Source organism: Glycine max, chromosome 3 (assembly GCF_000004515.6).
Source record: "Glycine max cultivar Williams 82 chromosome 3, Glycine_max_v4.0, whole genome shotgun sequence".
In the NCBI taxonomy this organism is placed as follows: domain Eukaryota; kingdom Viridiplantae; phylum Streptophyta; class Magnoliopsida; order Fabales; family Fabaceae; genus Glycine; species Glycine max.
In genome coordinates this window covers 17,415,349-17,439,273 of record NC_016090.4, presented here as the reverse complement: position 1 = coordinate 17,439,273, position 23,925 = coordinate 17,415,349, and the positions used below count along the sequence as shown (strand labels likewise).

At 33.2% G+C, this 23,925-nt stretch overlaps 1 protein-coding gene across 1 annotated transcript; it reads right to left on the bottom strand.

The window, feature by feature from the left end:
- Positions 1 to 972: 972 nt before the first annotated feature.
- LOC100775432 (uncharacterized) lies at positions 973 to 1,802 on the bottom strand. Its single transcript, XM_003520907.5, has 2 exons — positions 1,520 to 1,802; positions 973 to 1,331 (listed from the first exon to the last, which is right to left on the bottom strand). The coding sequence occupies exons 1-2, from the start codon at positions 1,641 to 1,643 to the stop codon at positions 1,198 to 1,200; spliced, it is 258 nt and encodes an 85-aa protein (XP_003520955.1). The 5' UTR covers positions 1,644 to 1,802; the 3' UTR covers positions 973 to 1,197.
- Between the last annotated feature and the right edge of the window lie 22,123 nt (positions 1,803 to 23,925).

The following is a 23,925-nucleotide window of genomic DNA, read 5'->3' as shown; positions in this document are numbered from 1 at the left end:
AATATTAGCTGTTAATGGAAGGGATTGGAACTCACAATTTTTCTTTTCCCTTTTTCTCTTTTCAAGCACCAAGCATAAAACATGATAGTATATTAGTATTAGGGGCGAACCTATTTGTTGTTCAAGGGGTCATGACCCCCTCATTTTTTTGGAAAGTTTCCTAATTAATATTTTGATTATAAATTTTTCTATTTTATTAATTTTTAATTATGAGATAAGGTTTTACTCTACCTTTAAAGGCTTTTTTAAACATTGTACGTCTTGTGGAATTTTTTTTTTGGCTCCCGTTCATGATTGTTAAATAAATATCCTTTAAAATATATAGGATAAACATAGAAAAGTTATTCAATTTTAATTCTTTTGAAATTTTTAAATTCTTATATTAGTAGAAATGTAGAACATATCATATTAAATTAAGTAGTAACCACTCATATAAATATATTATAAGAATTTAATGATTATACTTTGACAATATAAAATAATTTTACATTATAATTCAATCACAAATCATGATTTATATAATTTTTAAATTAATTATTATAAAAGTTAACAAACTTATTCTAAACAATAATGTGCAATTAGATAGTTATGTAAAATTATTTTACTATAGTGCATATTCCTTTTTCTCATAATGTACTATTAACACTCATGTTTTGAAAGTTTTGTTTGTTACTTATCTGATAAAACTAAGTTTTTATTTTCATGTGTTTATTTGTATTGTATGGGTAAAAAATGTAATTAATTAGAATATTTGTATCCATAATTTAATTATTTTTATATTTATTTTTTCATACTGAAAATGATTTTAATTTAATTTCTGTTATGAACGATTGTTAGTCACAAATAAAAACAAGTTTTTAGAAAATTGGTGATTGTTCTCCCTATTTTTTTAATCCTGAGTCCGCCCGCCCCTGATTAGTATCCCGCTACTTCCCCCTTACCCATTTAAAATTTAAACTCACAAATATGCCATTTTCTCATCAAGCCATCATCCCAATGATTAACTAGAATTCAAATTTTCATTTTGAAGCTACTGCTATTTGCTACTGCTCTTGACAGATACATCCCAAATTTTAGCACAATTATATATACACAAAATATACAATACATAGAACAAAATTTCAGATTCAAGTGTTAATTTCTACAATATTTCCTAAAGCTGTATGCAAATGAAAAAGCAAAGATGTAGGAGATTATTCATGAGTGTGATTTCCAAGGGGAACACTGCAGGTTAGAGCAAGACTCTGTCCATGTGCTTGTGCAGGCACCACCTTCAACCCCATCACAACACTTGCAAACAATTCCAAGCGTGGCAAAAATCTTTGAGTACCCTGAAAATTCATCAAACAAAATCAGCAACCATACCACTAGATAAAAGTCACGGAATCTAACTCAAATGATTGGATAAAAATGTATAAATTATTATAAACTTCCTGACACCGTCTTCAATTCCTACTAATTACAAAAAAAATACCACTAGATAAAAGAGAGGGAGACTAATTATGAAGCTTTTGCTCACCTTGATGAGATGATGTTAAGGAAAGTGTCCTTGCTTCCACAACAGAAGGCTTCTCTGCCACTGATGAAGCAATCAAGATTACCAACACCAACAACACATGAGCCTTATTCATTATGATACACATGTCACAAATATTTGCTTGTGAGCTTCAAAAACCTTCAATTTGAGACTTAAAGCTAGGAGTAGGAGGAGCAATTGAAGAATTGAGATTTGAGAGAGCTTTTTGAGACTTGAATAACTCCAAGATTGGGGGTCTTGCTGAGAAATATGAGAGCAACATGGTTGGTATTATATTTATTGACACATAAATGAAAATGACCAAATATTAGTGATAGTGAAAGGCCTAGTTTTTCTGACATTTTTATTTGCATGTATCTAGAAGAAAATGAAGGTTTTGTGGTCTTATTTTTTTCGTTTGGATTGTTTGAGATGTTGGGTAGGGTAGGGTGGGCTTCTGGAAGAGACACAGAAATTATGCCACACGTTTCCAACTCCACTACGTCTCCGTGGAGACGACTACAGAAGTTGGATACCAATTTCCGGCCGAAACCTTTGTTTTTCTTTGTCTAAGTTAATGTTGAGTGGGATTTTTTTTTTATCTCATGTATTATTAAGACTAAATATTCATCTGACTTTATGAGAAAATAATTTTTGTTAAAAAAAATCTATTTAATCTTTAGTAAATTTTCTCCTTCAAATCATGTTTTTGTTTTCCATCCACAATTTACTTAATAGGACCGATTCAATCTCATTTGGACGAATACTTTTTTTTAGTGGATCCCCTTTGATTTGTGCGAGTAAAGAAAGACTAAATATACAAAATCCGCATGCTCTAAAGTCAGCGACCCATTTTTTTTTTTAAGAAAGTCAGTAACCCGTTTTAAATACAAATTTAGTTGCTATTAAAATATTAATAATGAATAGTATGTATATACATATAATAAATTTACTGAACACCTTAATTAGCTGACAAGCTTATTGTAATTTAATTAGTAGTATTCAACTTTAATCTGAACTTGTGACAGTTAAATATTTAGAATTTTTTTTACCATTCAGAATATCGGATCTTGCAAATGATACTTGTGATTTTGTAAGAAAAAATATAAAGTTTAATTTTTAAATCCTAAACTCTATACTCTAAAAAAATATAATTATAATAAATTATAGAATTTAATTTCTATACAGTCTCGTTATAAAAGAAATTACAATATCAACCAATAAAATATATTATTGTGAAAAATTTTAACATAATTATTATAAAAATTAATAAATTTATCTGACATAAGAGATTTATAATTAACTGAGAGAATAATCATTGATATATTGTTGCTTTTTCGTAAAATACTCAGATTTCTTATTTTATATTTACTCCCCTTATAAGAGTAAACTCCCAAAAATTATACACCTTAGTTAGGTCTTAGTTTATGGTGGGACCTCGTCTAAGTTCACTGGAGTTTTGGAGATTCAATTTTCAAAAGTTTGGATCGGAATATCGTGGTAAATAATATAAAACATTTCTATGCGTTTGTTGAGACTTGAAGAAATGTTTTCACTTGAAATTGTTCTCTAACATTTTGAAAATCATCCTCACCAATTCAGAATCATAGAGGAAATTGGATATAATTTATTCTTATAAGAATTATTCATTATTCGTGTATTATAAAATGAATAACAAGTAATTGCTCTTCATAGGTCATCATACAGGTCACCAGATCAAGTATATATAAATATTACCTATTAGTAATGTCAATTAATAAATAAATAAAATTAATAGCAAAAGAAAGGTAGATATATATGATTTCTTCTTGACAAATTTCTTTTTTGGACGCCAAATCTTTTAATGTTTTCTTTCTACCACTGTAAAAATCTCTAGGTGTAGTTATTAAAATATCATTGTTGAAATATTACAAATAAGTAAATTAGAATCTAATAACAACAATTATGCAAGTTTCTTTAAAAAAAAAACTATCGTTCACTTCAATTCATATTCAATGCAACTATCATTAGTTTTTAACTAAAAGAAATTTACCTATCCATTTTATCTACATTTGATTTTCCAAAAATGTACGATAAAACAAAAACTTCTTTTGTGGTTAGATTGATGACTTGGAGTAGGTGTAGTTCGAGCAATCTACTTAACCACTACTGAAATACAACAAATTACACTAGATAATGGTTGAATAGTGTGTTAATCAAAATATAAAACCTTTTTGAAATGGAAAATGTTTTTATGAACAAGTTTAAAAGAACCCTCATTCAGTGAATACAAGTGGTCTGTCATCCAATGAGATATAAAACTTGTTCTTTAGTGAAAACCTTGTGCGCAAAATGTGTTTATAATGAACAATGAAATACTTTAGTAAGATAAAGAAGAGTAGTAAAAATGTTTCATTTTATACTGGTTCACTTAACCTGAGTTAGGTCCAATTCTCCTTTACCAACCAGTAAAGGGTTCCACTAATCAAACCTGATTACAACAAGTAATCTTTTGTGCCACTTCTGGCTTACAAATATTGTCAAGGTCACTCCTGGTACACCCCTTAGACTCCCCCTGAATCTAAGAACACTCAAGTATTATTTTGTCATTAAGTCATTTCTGACTTTCACAAATAGAAGTTTGATACATAATCATAGATTCTTTACAACACTCAAAGAATGGATTTACAATAAAGTTCTAATCTCTCACTAATATTTTGTATACTACAAAGGATGGACTCTTTTAAGTTTAGTGTGTTTCTCGAAAAATGCTTTTCTTTTCTCTCGTTTCTTGATTCACGACTCTTGTCTTTCTATGTATGTTTGTCAAAATTCTTCAATCATTGATGTCATATTTATAGGTAGAGAGACACTCCTAATTGTGGAGAGAATCTTCAGGATTGAATGATATGATCGTTGTGCAGATTAATCTTGTTTCCTGAAATAAGTTAATACTATGTGTTTCTGTTTGATAGGATTAGTACTTTCTATATTTCTCATTTATAACTCAATATGACCGTTAGACATATAAAAGGAATTAAAAGATAGATACGTAGATATGTTCCTTTTTAAACGAAATCATATAAACTGTCATAAATGGATAATTCAAATAACATGCTCATTTTGAGTGGTGTTTGGATGGACTAGATGAGTACTTCATGCTTCTAGTAGACTAGTTATCTAGTAATGGATAGGTCTCTCCTAGTGTTACTTCTAGTCATCAAATCTATTGACTTACATGCAACAAAGTGGCTAACACAAATTTATATCTTTGTGTTTCATCAAAACCTTAAGAGATGTCTAGGTTATCTAATGATGGACCATCCATTGTCTAACATCTGCATGTACGAACAAAAAAATATATTGTCAAATATATATTTTAATAAAAAAATAAAATAAAAAACATTTTTTTACCAATTGCACTCGCTAGTTGTGCCAACTCTATGGCAGATCTATTGTTGATACGATACCCTACATTAGAAGTTGTGGTTTGTAAAACCTTCAAGGGTTTCATATTTTTCTTCATAGGCAAGAATAATTTTTTTCTATCTGCTTTCTTCTCGAAGCATTTACCGTCACCACTTCCATAGAGATTAAGTCGACGCCCTTGTTTGTTAGACGTCTTGAGTGGTGTGCCAATAGTAACAAGTGTTGTTAAATTCAACACCAATTCATGAAGATCATCTATGCTTTTCTTTATGTCTTTCATATCATCATGTTCATTGGAAGAGCATAAAAATAAAAAAATGATTTTATTCATATAAAAATTAAACATTGTAGAAATAATTTATGTCACACTTTGTAAGACAGGAAACAATAAAAAGGCAAAAAATATTTCATTACTTGATGTTTGATGTGGTGAACCTCTTTAGGATTTGTTTGAGCATAATTTTCATTGTCATGAATATTTTGAACCGGTTGTTGGACATATCTGACTGATATACTTTCACCGTTTGTAATTTTGTGATCTTTTTTGGAATTTATTTCCCCCGAAAATTTCACTAAGCTCAATAAATATAAAATCTTATTAGATATTGTTAAGAAAAAAAAATTAAAAATGAAAAAAGATCATTATAATATATAATGTAACTACATAAAAATTTACCTCAAAGATGTTGATAATTTAACCACTAGAATTTTGTTTGGAAAACCTAAACCTCTTTGCTTGACCATCTTTAGTTTATGTTATTTTCAAGAACAATCATAAAGGACATTTATAAAAATATAATTATCTAGAATAGAAAGTGATTAATACTGTATTAAAGTAATTTTTTTATTGTAAATTATTTTAAAAAATAACATTTAATAATAATACATAATTATTAAAAAAATAATGAAAACATAACAGCACATAAACGGAAAATTAAAATAATGTAAAATTAAAATAATGAAAAAATAATTATTTAAATAAAAAACGATAATGATATAAAAATCAAATTATTCAGAATAAAAAATAATTACTCTTAATAACTGTAAAATAGTATTATATATATAATATTACATTTAAAATTTAAAATAATAATAAAAATGTTGAGCAATATTATATATTATATAATTTTGAAACAAATATAAAATAAATCATAACAAAACTATTAATGCACATAAACAATATTACTGCACATAAACAACATGTAAGAAAATAGCAACAGATAAATGGTTAAAAAAAATCAAATATACCAATTAAGATAAAAAAAGTGGTGCTTAATTGATGTGTAAAAAGCAGAAAAAAACAATTACACAATGTACAAGTTAAACTTCCTAGAATTTGTAACGATTTTTAAAATATTACTATCTTATTTTTAAAATATTTGAAAAATAAAAAAATAACCCGTCAATTATAAACGACACCGAAGCAAGCACCTATTTTTTATTCCATCAATTTGATTACCATTGGCTGATGGCCATAGCATTTTAGTGTAAAAGCTAGAGATTTTCCTAGGCGCCGTTGGGCTTCGAGAAAAACTCTTCATGGACGCCACCGAAACAGAGTAAAATACTCTTTTTATTTTTATTTTTAAAGATACTGAAATTAAACTATTATTAATTTAAAAAACTAAACCCTTTCCTTGTGACTTGTGAGAGATCACGTTCTATACTTCTTTTATTCATGACACAGTTTAGTAAAGAAAATAATTTTTTTTAAAGAAAAAGTTAGGATTAGGGAAAGACACTTCTACTTAGCAAGGAAAACTACCAACTTTAATAAAGATTTGTGGTGAAATTTACATATCGTCTGCCAATAGAATTTTTTTTAAGAATTAAATCTAAGTCATAGCTAGTGCAAACAGAGGATTCGACTTAATGTGTTTTTCCATGTTGATAAATAAATTATTTTTTAAATATTCATACTATTGCATGACCTTGAAAGTTTCTCAAAATCTTTATTTTATTTTCTAAATCTAATATTAGAAATTTAAAATTAATTATCAATAATGATAAAAGTTAATAAAAAATACTACTGCTCACATAAATTAACTAACACGAAATTATATATTTAAGTTAATAATTTCGAATTCAATTTATATGTATACAATTATCTTAAATACTCATATGATAAATTTTATATTCCATATAATAATCCTACTCGATAGTAAGATTGTCTTTAATAAAAAAAATACTATTGATCTTTACAAAAATTAATAAAAAATAAAAAGAATTAACCTTAATTATGGCTGGTATTGTCAAAGGAAAGAACAATAGAATTGAAGTACTCCTATCTCTTAAAGAAGAATGCAATTTCCTTAAAGAGAAACTCCGCACTGCTGATAGTGTCAAACCTATAATTAAAATGCCACCGAAACCAAGCGAATTTTGTGAGATTTGGTAATGAAAAAGGCTTGGAAGCAGGGCTCAGAGGTGTCAAAACTAGGAGCAACCATAACGAAGAAAAACTCAGCACTGCGTCAAAACTTGAATTTGTATGTCACTAAGATAAAGCAACATGACTTACAACAAAGTTATTCCTATAAGTGATAACAAATTGTGTTTTTTAACTGAGTGATCCTAGATTTAAATTTTTATTAATCATTAAATATAAAATAAATGTTATTGAAAGGAAAATTCATTTTAAATGTACTCACAGTCTCCGATACAAATTAATCATTATTCATAATGGAACCTATTTTGTACAAATATCATGATAAAAATAAATAAGATAAAATAAAATGTAAGGCACCAGGGAGATGTGGGGTATCAATACCTCCAAACTCACAAGAACCCAGCGCTATACAATGAGCTAAATCCCCATTCCCCAACATTATTTTACTTCAGCTCTATAGTCTCTTCTAATATTTAACATTTGATTAAATAATGTTCATCCAATTTTTTTCATTTTCTTTTTTCTTTTTTTAAAAAAAGAACAAGTTTTGTACCTTATCTAATATGTTTCTTAAGATAATCGGAGGGTAGGTTGTAGGGGTGTTGTGGGATAAGTTCATCTTTAATCCTATTTGACTTGAAATTTTAATAGAGTTATTTATTAATTTGAACTCGAAATCGACCTAATTAATACTATATATATATATATATATATATATATATATATATATATATATATATATAACAAATTCGAGTTAATATGATTTGTATATAGTTTTTTTTATGAATATTATATATTGTAAATTATAAAAAATTTAGACTTTGGATTAGGTTGTAATTAATCACCGAAGTACAATTCAAATTAGTCCTCAAAATACATCAGATTAACGTTCTAAACCTAAATGTCTCAAAATTAACTTAATACGGAATGGGCAGAGCTATAAACTAACATTCTAACAAGTTGATCTGCATGTTAGATAGCTAGCTATAACTTTTAATTACGAAAAATAACGCAAACTCTTAAATTTATTAGAACTAATATAATAAGCATAGCCATGCACAAGTGTTAACTTTATAATATATAATTTATTTTGATTATGATTTTCATATATTTTCAATTATTTTATTTAGTATAATTATATATTAGAGGATATGTATATAAATATTTAAAAATATATAAAAATCATTATCAAAATTAATATATATTCAAATGATTTTATATTCACAGATGTCTTGCATTATGTTAATTTATGCAAACATTTTTTTTTAAATTTTTTATCTTTATAAGCATATTCGCATTTGCATATGACTTATATATATATATATATATATATATATATATATATATATAATTTTAATAAGAAATATTAATAATAAAAAATATATTACATTTTGTAATTATTAGTTTTATACTCCTATCATCATAAGGGGGAAAAATACTACATTAATTATAAAAAAAAGATTTATGTGTATTTATGTTAGGAACATGTCTAAGATAGCAGCCTTTAATTAAATGACATATTTGTCCAAAAGTATTAATACTTTGAATTCATGACCGCCTTGTCTATATATACTTTTTCAAACCTATTAACATATAACTTGTTCTTAATATTAGTCCAAGCGACTCGGCTCAATTTAACTTGCCTTTAGTTAGTCCCCAGTCTAGACTTGTGTTTAAAGTTTAGACCTCAAACTTCAAACTTTACAAGTCTATTTTTTATTAATTGCCAATATTTGTGTTCCTTTTCTTGTGTTTAAGACATCTCATGTCAAGTGATGATTTTCTGAGTCCTTTTTTTCTTTTGCTGGTTCCTTTTTTTTTTTTTTGTTTATTTTTTGTTCAAGCATAAAGTTGTTTTTCTGAACAAGTATTTTATAACCATATTAGAATTAGTGCGGTAACATCTACTCAAAAGTGTGAAGAAACATATTGAGGAAAATATTGTCGTTTTAGTACATGTTAGAAAAAAACACATATAAATGGATTTCTAAAATGTCGAATTCTAACTATCCAAAATGCTTTTTTGTTAAACAGATTAGTTTTAAAAAATAGAGATTATATTTATTAATTATAAAAATCTGTTAAAAAAGATTGAAAAATAAAAAATATACATAATTCAAACTAGAAGTTCCAAAAGTAGAAATTAAACTAAAATAAACATCAAAACAAGATAGAGCTCAACTTTGCCCTCTAGACAACCTCATATTTTAGGTATTTTAAATGATATTTACATTTAAAAACAATAACCTATATACTTTCTCTCTCTTTGCTATAAACCAGTATTTAACACAATTTGTGAGGAGAGAAAAAAAAATTATGTTGGATGCTAACCATTAAGTGTGTTTAGATATGGAGGATTTTGAGGTAAGAATTCAATTTTTAAGAGAACTTAAAATACCATATATCAAAATGACTTGTTTGGGTGTTAAATTCAATTTTTATAGTTTTTTTTATAGCAAATTATAGAAACCTTCCCTAAGGTTTGCTCTATTTATACATGTCTCTTCTCCTTTTAAAATCATTACATTAGTATCCCCTATTGTAATGATGTTAAGTTTCCTTTGTGTGTCTCCTCTGGGTGGTGCAAAAAGCATCATGCTCTGCAGTGGTGATAGGTAAGCTCTTCTCCCTCGTCGCCGTCGTGTCTTGTTGTATCCTCTGCGTTTCTATTTGCATCTCGCAGTGATGCTATGTGTTGTGCATTTCTCCTCCACCTCTTATTCTCCTCCACATTTTTCTTTGCATCTCATAGGAGGCACATGTATTCCTTGATGTTTTAAAAATGTTACACATGTACCCCTTGAGGTTGTAAAAATGTTACACATGAACCCCCTGTCTTTTACAAATAATACACGTGCCCCCCCTTTGTTTTTCAAAAATTACCCCTAATACCCCTTTTCCCTCTCACTCGTCGGAATGTATAAGAAATGCAACATAACAATTGAACATCATCAAAAAACAAAAAACAAAATCAACACCATGAACATTAACCCACGAAAACAAACTAGCAACACCTTCACCACACTTAACAACAACATGAACTCGTAAAGATTCAACAATGGTGTGCTAAAAATAGGAGTTTTAAACAAAGGAAGGAGACGGGGATAATTTTGGGATTAAAATTTAATAAAAGTCATGTGCCTACTATGTGATCTAAAAAATAAATAGAGTTAGCACCATTAACGATGGATAGGGTATGTGTAAATAGTGGATACCTCGGGGGGAGGGGGGGGGGGTTTGTAATTTGCTCTTTTTTCAAAAAAATAAAATGAAGAAATTTTAAATAACATATACAAAACAATTGAAAGATCTTTTTCTTTTCCACAATATTCATTTTGAGACTGACACACATTTTTTCCCATCCCCCATTTTCCCCTCTTCATTCCTTTCTTTCTTTATTTTCATACCACACCCATTTCTCTTATCCATCCTTATGGATTTCTCTTCCATACCTTGTTGAACAAGTGACCTCAATAACTTAAGAGGGGTTGAATTAAGTTTCAAAAATTTTCACTAACAGACTTTTAACCCCCTTCTAAATGATAGGCTCAAAATGCAGAAGAAGAAGAAACAATCAATTTAATAATGTTCTTTAAACATGCAAGACAAAATTGATTACAATAACATAAATGAGATAAGGGAAGAGAGAAATGCAAACTCGATTTATACTGGTTTGACCACTTCCCGTGCCTACGTCTAGTCCTCAAGCAACCCACTTGAGATTTTCACTAACTTTGTAAAAATCCTTTTTACAACTTTTGAACACACGAGGAATCCCTTTCCCTTGTGTTCAGGAAACTCACAATTCAAGAGACAACCAGTCTCTTGATTACAATTGACTTTCTGAGATGAACATAAAGATTTCCCTCCTTTAGAGTGGATGATACAAATTGAAGTTCCTGGATGAACTCTCAATAAATTTGCAAGTATTTGCCTAAGAGTTGTTGAGAGAGAATTTGGCAATGAAGTTCTCTTAGAATATCTCTCTCTTACTTTTCGAAGTCAGACACACATATATATAGGCCCTTCGTGCCTTTTCAAATTGCCTTTCGTGCATTTTCAAAATGGTTTAAAGAGATGTGTCTTTTCAAAAAGCTTTTTCTGAAATTCTTCACTGGTAATCGATTACAGGTTTCTGGTAATTGATTACACAGTTATATTTTGAAGGGTCATGACTTTTCAAAGTTTTTTTTGAAGTGTCGTTGCTGGTAATCGATTACAAACATCTGGTAATTGATTACGTGATTCAAAATTCAAATTCAAAACCCTTTGAATGTTTGTTGAAACAACCTTGTTGTTTGATTCTACTTTGGCATCATCAAAACCATGTATTCATACATTCACACACCTCTCTTTGTCCCTTGTGCTTAACTTTTCATATCCATCTTACTAAGGTGAAGCAATTTTGTGAACATTACCTTTGGTTCTTTTCTAAGTGAAATCACTGGAAACCAGAAGAGGCTTTGTTTTCAAAGAATACTTGGGTTTCAAGTTTAGAGTGACTTGTGTGAAATTAATACTTGAAAAGTAGCTTGGAGAAGCACATAAGAAGAATAGTTGTTTAGCTTGAAGAGGCATTAGTTAAAGAATACCTGTAATAGTCTTATTTGTTAGTAGAAACCTTGGTTGTGCATTAAGGACTAGATGTGATATTGGGTTAAGATGAACCAATATAAAAATTGTGTTTTTATATATCTCCCTCTCCTTTATCTACTTTATAATTTTCTTAAGTTATTTAAAGAAAGATAGTTGTTTCATCCTTAATTGTGTTTGAAGTTATTAAACAATTTTGTCTTATCTAGCAAACTTATAGTGTACTATGTAAGACGAAATAATTTTTTTTGAAAAGGATTTGTGAAAATATTTTAAAACACAATTTAATCACTCTTCTTATGTTTTCTTGCATCTTAAAATAATCACCAATCAATAAAAGTAGATTCATAATGACTTATTGTTCTTCACCCTTGTTAACTCGTTGGCAACTATACTAATTTGTCACAAGTAGTAAAGTAAAACGAAAGTCTGAGTGTCAAGTTCACATGGACTTTGTTTGTACTTAGATTGGTGCAAACCCAATTTTCAAGCAATTGATAGAGTAGAAGAGATAAGGAATTGCAAGTGAGAAATTAAAAGGGAAAGTAAAAGGAAAAAAGACAAGAAAAAGAAACAATACTTTAAATGCGAAGGATGAATTCAAAATGCAAATGTGTTGGGGCCTAGCATACCGAAACTACTTGTGATGTAATGTTAATAATTTTTCTCTACCTAATGTTATCCAGTTTTTATCCGCATCTAATATGATACTTTATCTTTGGTTCCCTGCATGAAGAACCTAATTTATCTATTTTCTCTCCCAAATTCCTTGACAAAGATAAAATAGTAAATTGCATTAAGATTACAGATGCATGAAATAGGCTAAACAAACACCACTCTATTCCTAGACATGATTTCATTTAGATTCCCTTTCCCAGTTCTCTAGAAAATAATCATTTTCCAATGTATTACTTCCTAAACAATACATGAGCATGGGTGATTAGACCATAATCAACAACAATAAGCACAAAAAAGAACAAAAAAAAAAAACAAAATTGCATTAAATAGATAGTAAGGAAGAGTTACATTACAAGAGTTTGGTCTGTCTGGCTCCCAACAATGGGGGTTTAGTCTCTCATTACCATGAGAGACTTTACACTTTAGGGGTTGATGTGGATAGAAGAAGAAGCGGAATGGATAAAGGAAAAGAAGGGAGAATGGCTAAAGAAGGATGGTTTCCCCTATTAGAGATGCTCAGGCTTTGAGTGTATTCAATAAAGAACTCTGAGTCTCGGTGTGTCTTTTTCCTTTGCTTCATACTCATTTTATAGGCCTAAGGTAGCTTAAAATTCATGCGATCTCACGCTAAACGCGCCCTTCTGGGCTTAGCGGGTATAGTGGTGTGATCACGCGCTGAGCGCGACAACGTCTGGGCTTAGCGTGCCTTTAGGCTTCTTCGTGGGCCTTCTTCGCGCTAAGGTTGAGCTAGCCTTTAGGCAAGGAGACTCATTGGGCCTATCTTGTGTGCTAAGCGAGCTGTCCCAAAATTCAAATTTTCTTCAAGGCTTTTTCTTCAAGTTTTTGCATCAATTTTTCCTCCAAAGCACTTGTAATTTCCTTCTATTGAATCTTGCTGGTCAAAAATTAAAATGATATTAAAATCCTCATTATTCCATTTAAAACAACAATAAAGTAGAGGAATTATAGTCATTCTTAATCAAAATTGACTATTAATTAAACCCAAATTCCACAGTTATTAGACTCCCCCAAACTAAAATCTTTGGTTGCCCCCAAGCAAAAGAAGAATTCAGACAAGTTTTGAATGTACCAACATATGAGATAACTGCAAAGCATTTCAAACCTTTCAATGACTGACTCTTAAGCTAGCATTTGTCATGATCTTGTGATAAAAGCATGAAGGAATGCACATGGAGATAGAAAAGGTTAGCAAGTAAGAACTTAATCAAGGCAGATTTACTATACTTCATTCCTCACAAGGCTAGTGTTTCCTTTAGCGCACAAGTGTCTTGGCTAAAAGTGTTTTTAATCCAACAACTGAACTAATGTTCCCAACTTTGTATCTCATCTCATTTAAGGTAATCATACATACATACTATGGATCACTAAGGGCTTTTTAGGCTTGTAATGTGGTCAGACTAACAAGGAACTCATGGTTTTTCTTTGGATTCAAAGTTAGGTTTTAAGAGAGCACATACCTCATATTTTCCTGATAACCCATGGCTCATATTTCATAGCCTCAACAACATACAAAATTTCTTTGGCACATAGTTGTTATCAACTCTTTATTTGAAACATGCTTTTTTTAACAATAAAACTGAATTACATTGGTACTGTAGCAACTGATCACATAATGCAGTTTCCTTTGGATGTGTGTTGTTATTAATGTCCTTGAAACAAAAATCACCCAAGAATCCTCTCCCAAATTAGGGGTAAATTTGTCTTAACCCATAAGTGCTCTCCTACAACCTAAGATAAGGTAGTTATTAATTTCATTCGGCTCGGGTTTTAATGACAATTTATTCACATTAGGCTCAACAAGGTGCAAGGAATTTACTCTAGTAATAGGTTGGCTATTTGGCTAAGTGGCTGAGAAAATAAAAAACTAGATTTCCACCTTATGTATGTACTCAAACAATCTAAGAATCATGCAAAATCAGGAAATTAAAGACAATCGTTCTCTCACAATTATAAGTTTGCACATCCTCACTAGACATTTATGAAGTACTCAACTTACCATACCATGATTTCCGTTCAGACATGCTAACCTTTTTACTCTTGTGCTTTCGGTTTATACTTCATCACTCACAATAACGTCTGCTTACACAAGAATCAGAATTTTCACCACCATATCATCAGTACACAATATATCTCATTCATCAATTCAACCAGAACAAGTCGCAACCAATCACTGATTTCCTATGTCTCTATCATGCAATTTTTATTTAATGAATGAAATTAAACTACTGGAATTAGTTGTTGAAATTAAATTATCATTAATGCAAAAGAAATTACACTAAAATTAAAAGAAAAGAAAAATAAGTAAAAGAAAAAGAAAAGAAAAATCCTAGTCCAGTCAAAATGAATTTGGCCTCAATCCTGTGTGGGCCATGGGTCCCAATCTCCCTACGCGGTCATGAGATCCACAACATAATCATTGTCTGCCTTGAAATTTGCAGCATCTCCAGTGCCAGAGGTGTCACCCCCCCATCAGGAGAAGGTTGGACTTTTGGCCAGCCGACTCGTTGAAGGAAGTCCTCTGGCGTCATGAGTGGTGGTTGGAGAGAAAGCTGGATTGGGAGCTGATGAAGGCTCTGGATGATGAGGCACTGGCCGTGGTGAAGACTCTACATCATCTGCACGAGTGACTTTGATTGGGAGAAGGAAGAAGGAGATTGGCTGGTGGTAGCAGGAGGGAATACTGGTGGCGAAATTGGTGGTGGAGGGACTAGTGGTGCGTCTGGAACGGCTCGGGGTCTGACCTTCCTTGGCCCAGGGAAGGTGATGGAAGGGTCTGCTAGATTCCATAGTTCTTTCGGATGTAGGCCAAGTTGATCATGGGGCTCAGCGACTCAAAGGTCAGGGTGTCAAAAGTGACCCCCTGTGCGTTGCAAAAAGCCATGATCAATGCGGGAAAATTGAGCCAAGAGGTGTTGGACTGGGTGATCTGTGTGATCTGTCTTGATATCATGCTGCCCAGGTCTATGTCCATCTATGTCACCAACCCGTAAATGAGTCGAGCCTGATCGACGTTGAGGTCGAAGGTGTGAGAGGTGGGAGCGAGGTTGAAGTAGCTCAGGACGCTCTAAGTCTGGGCCAATGTGGTGAGGTCCTTCCGTAGAAGCTTCCACGGAGCCCCATTTGCGTTCAGCACAAACTGCCCTCCCGGTGTGAAGAGCTTGGCCGCAATGGCCTGGTGGTCGGGGTATGTGTGCAGGTACTGGGAGTATGATGGATACTCCTCCCTTTTTGGGATAACAAGAGGGGTCTCTAGAAAGTCATTCAATGTCTCAGCATCGAATCGAATGACTTTCCCCCGAATCCAGCAACGCTTCAGCGTGCCATCCTCTGGGTCATAGGCATTTGCATAGAACTCCTTCACCAAAGCGATGTCAACTTTTTCTCTGGGAAGTGTGTGAGCCATTGGTGCCACTGTCTCCTCTAGAGCTCCCCTTAGAACTCGTCGTACATAGTGGGGGCGAGCTCCACGTTCCTCTCCGGAAGGATGTTTTGGAGGTGAACGCTATCCTCGTATCTCTGTCAGGTGATCTCTGAAGTGAACTAGGAGAAGCCCCATGTGGGCTCCCCCTCCTAAGGCTGGCTTGGGACTACTCGTCATTTCCTCGAAGCCATCTGCAAAATAAAAGAATAGGACCAATTATTAGTAAAATAAAAACACAAATAAACAAAAAAAATAGAAGAAAATAAAAATTGAGTTGGGCGTTAAGCCACCAGGGGGGAGCTTAGTGCTAGTGCATGGGCAAGGGAGGCTTAACATGGGTGTCTCGCTAAGCCCAGGTGCACAGAAGTGGTGGCTGTTAGTCGTTATTTACGACTAACTTTTGTATTTAATAGTCACATGAAATTAGCATCTTTCCCCTAATTTATTTTTCTTTTTGTAGGAATTGTACATATTTTCATGTTTAGTTTGATTTAATTCAGTAGATACTCCCAATTTTGTGAATTAATGTGAATCAACTTCAGTTTCAGGCTAAAAGAAGTAGGAGGTTCAAGCAGCTGGTGTCTCGCTAAGCGAGCTGTATGCGCTTAGCAAGTGACATCCGCTAAGCGAGGCGCTCAGCTCGCTTAGTGTGATGAGAAACCTTAGAAGAGGATCAACCAGAGATGTGCTCGCCCAGTGAGTCATTTGTCACTTCTTGCGCTCAGCACGCCCAGCTCGCTAAGCCAAAATTCACTAACCCTCGCTTAGCGAGCCAATCTTGCTAAGCGAGCCTTTAGAATCTGAAACGTCGAGAAACCTTTAAAACACTGAAGTTGGCATAAAATAGAGAGAAAAGTCAAAAAATAGAGCAAGAGAAGAAGTTAGAGCGTTAAACCATTAGCCTCCAAGAGAGTCTAGGTTAGAGGGGTGAGATTAGGGTTCTAGAGGTTGAAGGAGACATCCTTAACCATTCTCAACCATTTTCTTCCCTAAAAATCTATACTTTGTGCTGAAAGTTCATTGCTTGTAATGAAAGGCTAAATCTCTTGTTGGGGAGTTCTGATGAACCTTTGATGTAATACTCTTTCACTATCTATTTAATGATGTTCTTATGTGTTCATTGCTTCTATCTATGCTTATTTTTACATGCTTGTGGCTTGATCACCCATTTGTATGTATAGTTAGGATTTTTAGCATTGGGAAGTGCTTTAAAGCCTTAGAACTTGATAGAGCAAGCTAGAAAACTGTATGTCTAGGAATGAAGTGCAGTGATTTAGTCTTTATTATGTTGTAATCTTAATGCAACTCATTTAAACTAAGTTTGTTGAGGGATCAAGGATGAGGTTTAAGTAGAGTTAGGCTCATTCACTCGAGGGATCTTGGTTTGGGTAATTTTTTAACATAAGAACACTAAAACAACATTAAATAGAGAAAAACCTTTAGCAACATCAAAGTAATTTTAGTAGAATGACCCAACGCTTTTTACTTGACTGTTTTTACTTCTCAACTTCTAGACATTTTAGTTTGTAGTTAATTAGATTTTCATATAAAACCCCATATAATATTTAATTGCTTTAAACAAATGTTTGCCCATTGAACATATATTCTCTGAATGAAACAAGTTCCCTGTGATTCGATAATCGGTTCTTACCATTTTATATTACTTGTGCGACTCAGTACACTTGCTGATTAGCATCGCGGAAGAGCGAACAACGGCTTAGCATGAAGTGACGCTAAGCTTATGCACCAGCACTTCAGGAGGTGCTGGGGCTTAGCGAGAGGCGATGCGCTAAGCCTAGTGTCGCAACCTACCCTTCAATAGGAGGGCGAGGCGAAAAGAAAAGGCGCATTTTCCAAAAAGGAAAATGCATAGGAGTTTCCACCAACGTTTTCTAACTGTCAGATCCTAATTTGGTTCGGAGAATATCATTCACTAATATTTGGTTTCTCGCTAGTCAAATTTCGGTGTTCGACGCCAGTTACCGCATGAAGCAAGGAATCACTCAGTGTTTTGATTGAGAATACATAAAGATACAAGAAAAGGGGGCAAAAGGGTCTTTCACTTGATTTTGTTGGACCCTAGCTCACCTAGGCTAGCATCTGGCTCACCTGGGCCATGAAATGACTTCATGGCTAAGCAACCAGCTCGCCTGGGCAAGCTACAGCTCACTTGGGTGAGCTCATTACCTCAGGGCTAAGGTTCAGCTCACCTAGGTGAGCTTCAACCGCCCCAAGGTGGCTTTTTTCCTATAAATAGGCATCCTAGGGTGGTCTTTAAGGGGTTGTAAGGTTCAACATTGAGAGAATTAAGAGAAAATAAGAAAAAAGAGAGGAAGAAGAAGAAGAAGAAAGAAGAGGAAACGAAGCTGAGGCGCCACCGAATCACATTCGAGATCAATCCCTACGTCGTTTCTTGCTCCGTGTTCTTCGTGCGACAGTCAATTAGTTTTGCTTATTTTTTTTTGAAAGATTTATATGTGATCTATGTACCCTTAGGGGTCCCCCTTTGTTATTTTGTGCATATTCATCTCCTCCATCTATCATCGGTAATCTCATTTTTTTGTGAAGTTTAATCTTAACCAATCATTAGCGCCGTAAAGTTGTCTTTTAAAGAGATTAAAAGTTAATAAAACAACCCAAGATAAAATCAATGCATAACTGAATTTCTCACAATCAAAGTCACTTGAGATCATTCAAGGTCCAATGCTTTAACGACCCTTTTTGTTCTTGTTAATTTAAAATGAATCTTTCAAAAGCGTAAAACCAATTCGACACACAAACTTTTTCATTTAAAAGAACTACGTAGGTCTGAATTTCTCATACGTAGGAGCAAGGGCATCCCCTTGTCGACCCCAAAAAAATAAAGAAAAATATAAAAAAAAATACATAATTTTGAAGTCATGTTTTGCAAACTCGATTAAAGGCTGCTGATGCAATCCTACCCCCCAAGGGTATTGGATAGAAGACTCCAAGAGGCTTGGGCTAGAGCTACTAAAGAAGGCCTTAAGGTTCTCACGAACCTTAGGGTAGATTTTTGAGCCCATGGGTCAAGGTTGGATCCACTCTTCTTTGTAAATATTAAAATAGGTTTTTCCTTCTTTTAGGCCTTGTATTTTGGCCATTCTAGTAGTATAGGGTTTTAGCCTTGTATTTCAGGGCATTTTGAGTAGTCTTTGTAGTAGGGACTTTTTTTTTGTATTTTCATGTATTTTTGGAATGGGGGTGAGCTTAGCTATTATAGGAGGTGTGTAGCTAAGCTCTAGCTTCTCATCTTAAGGAGGTGAGCTTAGCTATTAGAGAGGTGTGTGTAGCTAAGCTCTAGCTTCTTTAGGAATCTTCTCAAGGAAGCTTCTCAAGGAAGTTTTCTCAAGAAAGCTTCTCAAGGAAGTTACCTAGTCTATAAATGGAAGCATGTGTAACACTTGTGGTAACTTTGGTGAATGAGAGTCTTGTGTGACATACTTCAAAGTTCCACTTCTCTCCCTCTTTTATTCCTTCAATTTCATGCTCCCCCCTTCTCTCTTTCTTTTCTTCCATTAAAGCATCCTCTACAAGCTTTTTATCCAAGGCAATTCTTGGTGGTGAAGCTCCTTCTTCCTTGGCTTATTCCCTAGTGGATGCTGCCTTCCCTCTCCTCTTCTCCTTTGCCTTCTGCTGCATCTATATGGTGTAAAATCACCATTGAAGGACCTCATTGAAGCTCAAAGATCAAGCCTCCATAGAAGCTCCACAAGCAAGCTTCCATCAAGTGGTTTCAGAGTACAAGAGCTTCAAGTAGGTGCTCCTTAAACCTCCTTTAATTTTTTTTCTTTACCTTCTCTTCCATTGTTGTTTCTTCATTTTTCTCCATGTATCTCCTCACATGTCTTGTGCTAAATGTTGTTAACATGATTCTTTAGAGTTTCCACCGATTAAACTTGCTATAGAAGCTAGATTTGATTTTCTATGGTTCAAATTTCTTGTTCTTGTTCTTGAACCATGAATTGTGTTGAGTTTAGGTTCCTTTGAGTTTTTTCTTGTTATTTTTTGTGGCTGAAACCTAAACCATAAAATTCTTACAAAAATATTAAAGTAGAAGAAAACCTCAAAAATCTAGAGTGACTTGTTCACCTATTGTAGTTTTATCATAGAAGTCATGTCTAGTCATGAAACTTGTCACATAAGATTTCTTATGTTGTGCTGAATTTTATTTTCTTGTTTCTTTGTCTAACTCATTTGTTCATGAGTGTATGGAATTCTTTTAGCCTATTATTTGATTTGAGTCAAATCTTGCATGTTAATTAGTCCTTAACATGTTCATTCAAAATTCTTAGAGAGTCTTTGATTGTGAACCTTTTCTTGAACTTTTAGGTTTCCTTATGGTTTTGTCTATTGTGAATTTGAGTTTTGGTGATTGAATTGCTGGCTGAAATGTTGATCCTAAGTGAATATTGAGCTCCTAAAACTGTGGTAAACAATCCTAGTGAGTTCAACATACATAGGAAGGTTGAAAGTAAGCCCAAGGCAATCAATATACCATGCTTAAAAAAAATCGCTGGTGCTGGCAGCTTGGACATACAAACTTGTAAAAATTACTGAGAATTGGTTACTTCGAATTTTGAGCTGAAATTTTTACTGAATTTTATAGACATCTGGAAAAAAGTTAAAAAAAGAAACAAGTGATTTGGATAAAAGGAAAAAAATTCGAAAAATCACACAAGTTGGCAGGAAAATCAGTATAAAAAAAAAGGTGAAGGGAAGTGTGTTTGTTATTTTGGCTCAAAATTTATTCTATAATTGGAAATTTCAACTGAAAATTAGTGTGAAGACAAGTGCCAAAGCTATAGGTTTGTTGAGTCTTTTTTTTTTAGTTTTTTTTACTCTACTCTAGAGCCACTCTAAGTTTCTCTTTGAGTCCTAGCTTGCTTCTATGTCCTTTTCATTGCTTTAATTGTTGAATAATGCTTGAAAAAAAATTGTCTTGTTAAAACTCCATTGGTTTAGCTTTCATCTCATTTTTTTTTGTCTTTGGTTATTGCTTGTCTCTTTGTTTCCTTGTTTGTGAGTTGCCATATAGGGAATTGGAAAGGAGGATTGGTGCCATCCCTTGAAGAATTTGAGTCAAGAAGCAAGGGGCCAATCACCTTAAGAGCTATTGGACTAAGAAGCACTCCAAATTGAGTGAATCACCAAAGAGATAACAACCACCAAAATTGAGGACGTTTTGTAATTTTTTAATTTTCAATTTACTTACCTTTATTGCTTTCAAGTTTTGTAACAAAAAGGCCTTTCATTGGAAGTGTGTTGGGAGCCTCCAATAGGTTACCAAACTTCCATTTGTGTGTAATAATTTTAGACAATTTTTACTTAGGATAGTAAGTGTTTTGTTGGGAACCTTGAATGTGGTCATCCAAACACTCTTAGGATTCACCTAGTTTACATTTCTTGCTTACTTTCATAGCTTATTTCCTTTACCTTCCATTGTCAAACCGCCTAGATAGCTTTCCTTTTACCAATTAGTTTTTACCTTATCTTTCACACATCTTTTAGTGTTTATTTTGTCTAGTTTCAACCATAGTTTCTTTTACCTTTTTTTTCAAACCTCCAACAAGAAAGAACCACAACTTAGGAACCAACATGAGTTATCATTCATCTAGTGTTAATGGCAAGGGTACTTGTCATAAAGACCCTTTATCTAGAATCTTAGATGAGTTGAGTTCCCTCAAGTTATGGAAAGAAAAACAAGAGAGAAAAGAAAAAGGAAAAAAAGAGTGGAAGAAATAAGTCAAGATGAAAGAAAGAAAATAAGAGAGGAAGAAAGAAGAAAAATAATGAAAGAAATGAAAAGAGAAAAACATGCCTCCCATAGTAGTTATAACTCTTGCAAGAGCCTAAGTGAAGAACTTCGTGACTATTACAAAGGAAGACATAGGTCACATCTTAGACCTCACTCCCATAGGAGAGAAAAGGAAAGAAAGCCTTAAGAGGCTAACATTAACCTCCTATACTTCCATAGGAAGGACAATGTAGAGGCTAACTTAGATTGGGAAATAAGGGTAGAGCAACAACTTAAAAAGAAGTCTACGTCAAAATCTTATGGCTCTCACTCTTATCCAAAGAAAGACCAAGGTCAAGGCATCTTAGGGGTGACACCTTCTAAGCCCAAAGATGATAAGGGGAAGACAATAGAAAAGCAAGCCCCTAAGGCTAGTATGCAAGAGAAAACTAGCTCTATAAAGTGCTTTAAATGTATTGGAAGACAACACATTACTTCTTAATGTCCCACCACAAAAACCATGATTATGAGGGGCCAAGACATTTATAGTAGCCAAGATAAAGCTACTACTTCACCTTCCTCTAGTGAAAGTGAAGAAGCAAAAGGGGAAGAATCTAGTGAAGAAATCTACCCCCAGGAAGAGGGACCACCATTAGTGGTTAAAGAGAAGTGTAAGGAGGTAAGTGTTTCCTCCAAGAGGTTAGCTAAGAAGGAAACTCATTTTACAATAAAGACAAACATTAAAGAAACTTTCCCTCTTAGACAACCTCCACATTTTCTCTTTTATAAAAAGACACTTGCTAGCATTGGCACACCTCTTGGGCTTGAGTTTATTCCTCAAGTAAAGAAGTTGTTGGATGAGGGTTTGGTTCACAAGAGCTTAAATCCTTGTGCTTTGTTGGTACCCAAAATAGGTATTATTAGGCACCAAGTCCCTAAAATAGGAGGTATGATGAATGTTTTGAGTGGTGCAACCCTCTTTTGTAAAATCACTCGTGCACCTAACATCTTCATGGTGTGTGTACATAGGGACTCATTAGGTAGGTTTGTTCTTATTTTTGGTTTTAATACCAACTTAGGTGCTCATATGGGACACCTTAGGTTTGTTGTATTTTTTGTAGGAATAATCAACATAAAAATACAGAAAAAGGTACGCTTTATTGCATTACTTTCCTTAATTTTTTAAATAGTGATCAAGGGGTTCCCACGGACCCTGAGAGAATAAAGGTTATTCCTGATTGGCCCACTCCACCAAGTATAAGGGAAATCTGGGGCTGCCATGACTTAACAAAATTTTACAAAAGGTTTGTCCCATATTTTTCTATACTTGTAGCACCACTCATTGAGTTGGTGAGGAACCATGTTCCCTCATGGGAAGATGTCCATGAAAGGGGTTTTCAGACCTTACCCTACTCTAACATACCCAACACCACTAATACGTATGTTTTTATTCGTTTTACAGGTGTCGAGGGAAGGAGCCAAGAGTATGAAGAACCTCGGGATTTGAGGTCAAATCCTTTCCAAGGTGGAGGGGATGATGCAATCCTACCCCCCAAGGATATTAGATAGAAGACTCCAAGAGGCTTGGGCTAGAGCTACTAAAGAAGGCCCTAGGGTTCTCATGAACCTTAGGGTAGATTTTTGTGCCCATGGGTCAAGGTTAGATCCACTCTTCTTTGTAAATATTAGAATAGGTTTTGCCTTCCTTTGGGCCTTGTATTTTGGCCATTCTAGTAATATAGGGTTTTAGCCTTGTATTTCAGGGCATTTTGAGTAGTCTTTGTAGTAGGAACTTTTTTTTTGTATTTTCATGTATTTTTGGAATGGGGGTGAGCTTAGCTATTATAGGGGGTGTGTAGCTAAGCTCTAGCTTCTCATCTCAAGGAGGTGAGCTTAGCTATTAGAGAGGTGTGTGTAGCTAAGCTCTAGCTTCTTTAGGAATCTTCTCAAGGAAGCTTCTCAAGGAAGTGAGCTTAGTTATTAGAGGGGTGTATGTAGCTAAGCTCTAGCTTCTCAAGGAAGTTTTCTGAAAGAAGCTTCTCAAAGAAGTTTTCTCATTAAAGCTTCTCAAGGAAGCTACCTAGTCTATAAATAGAAAGCATGTGTAACACTTGTGGTAAAGAAAGAGGAGAGAGAAAAGATGG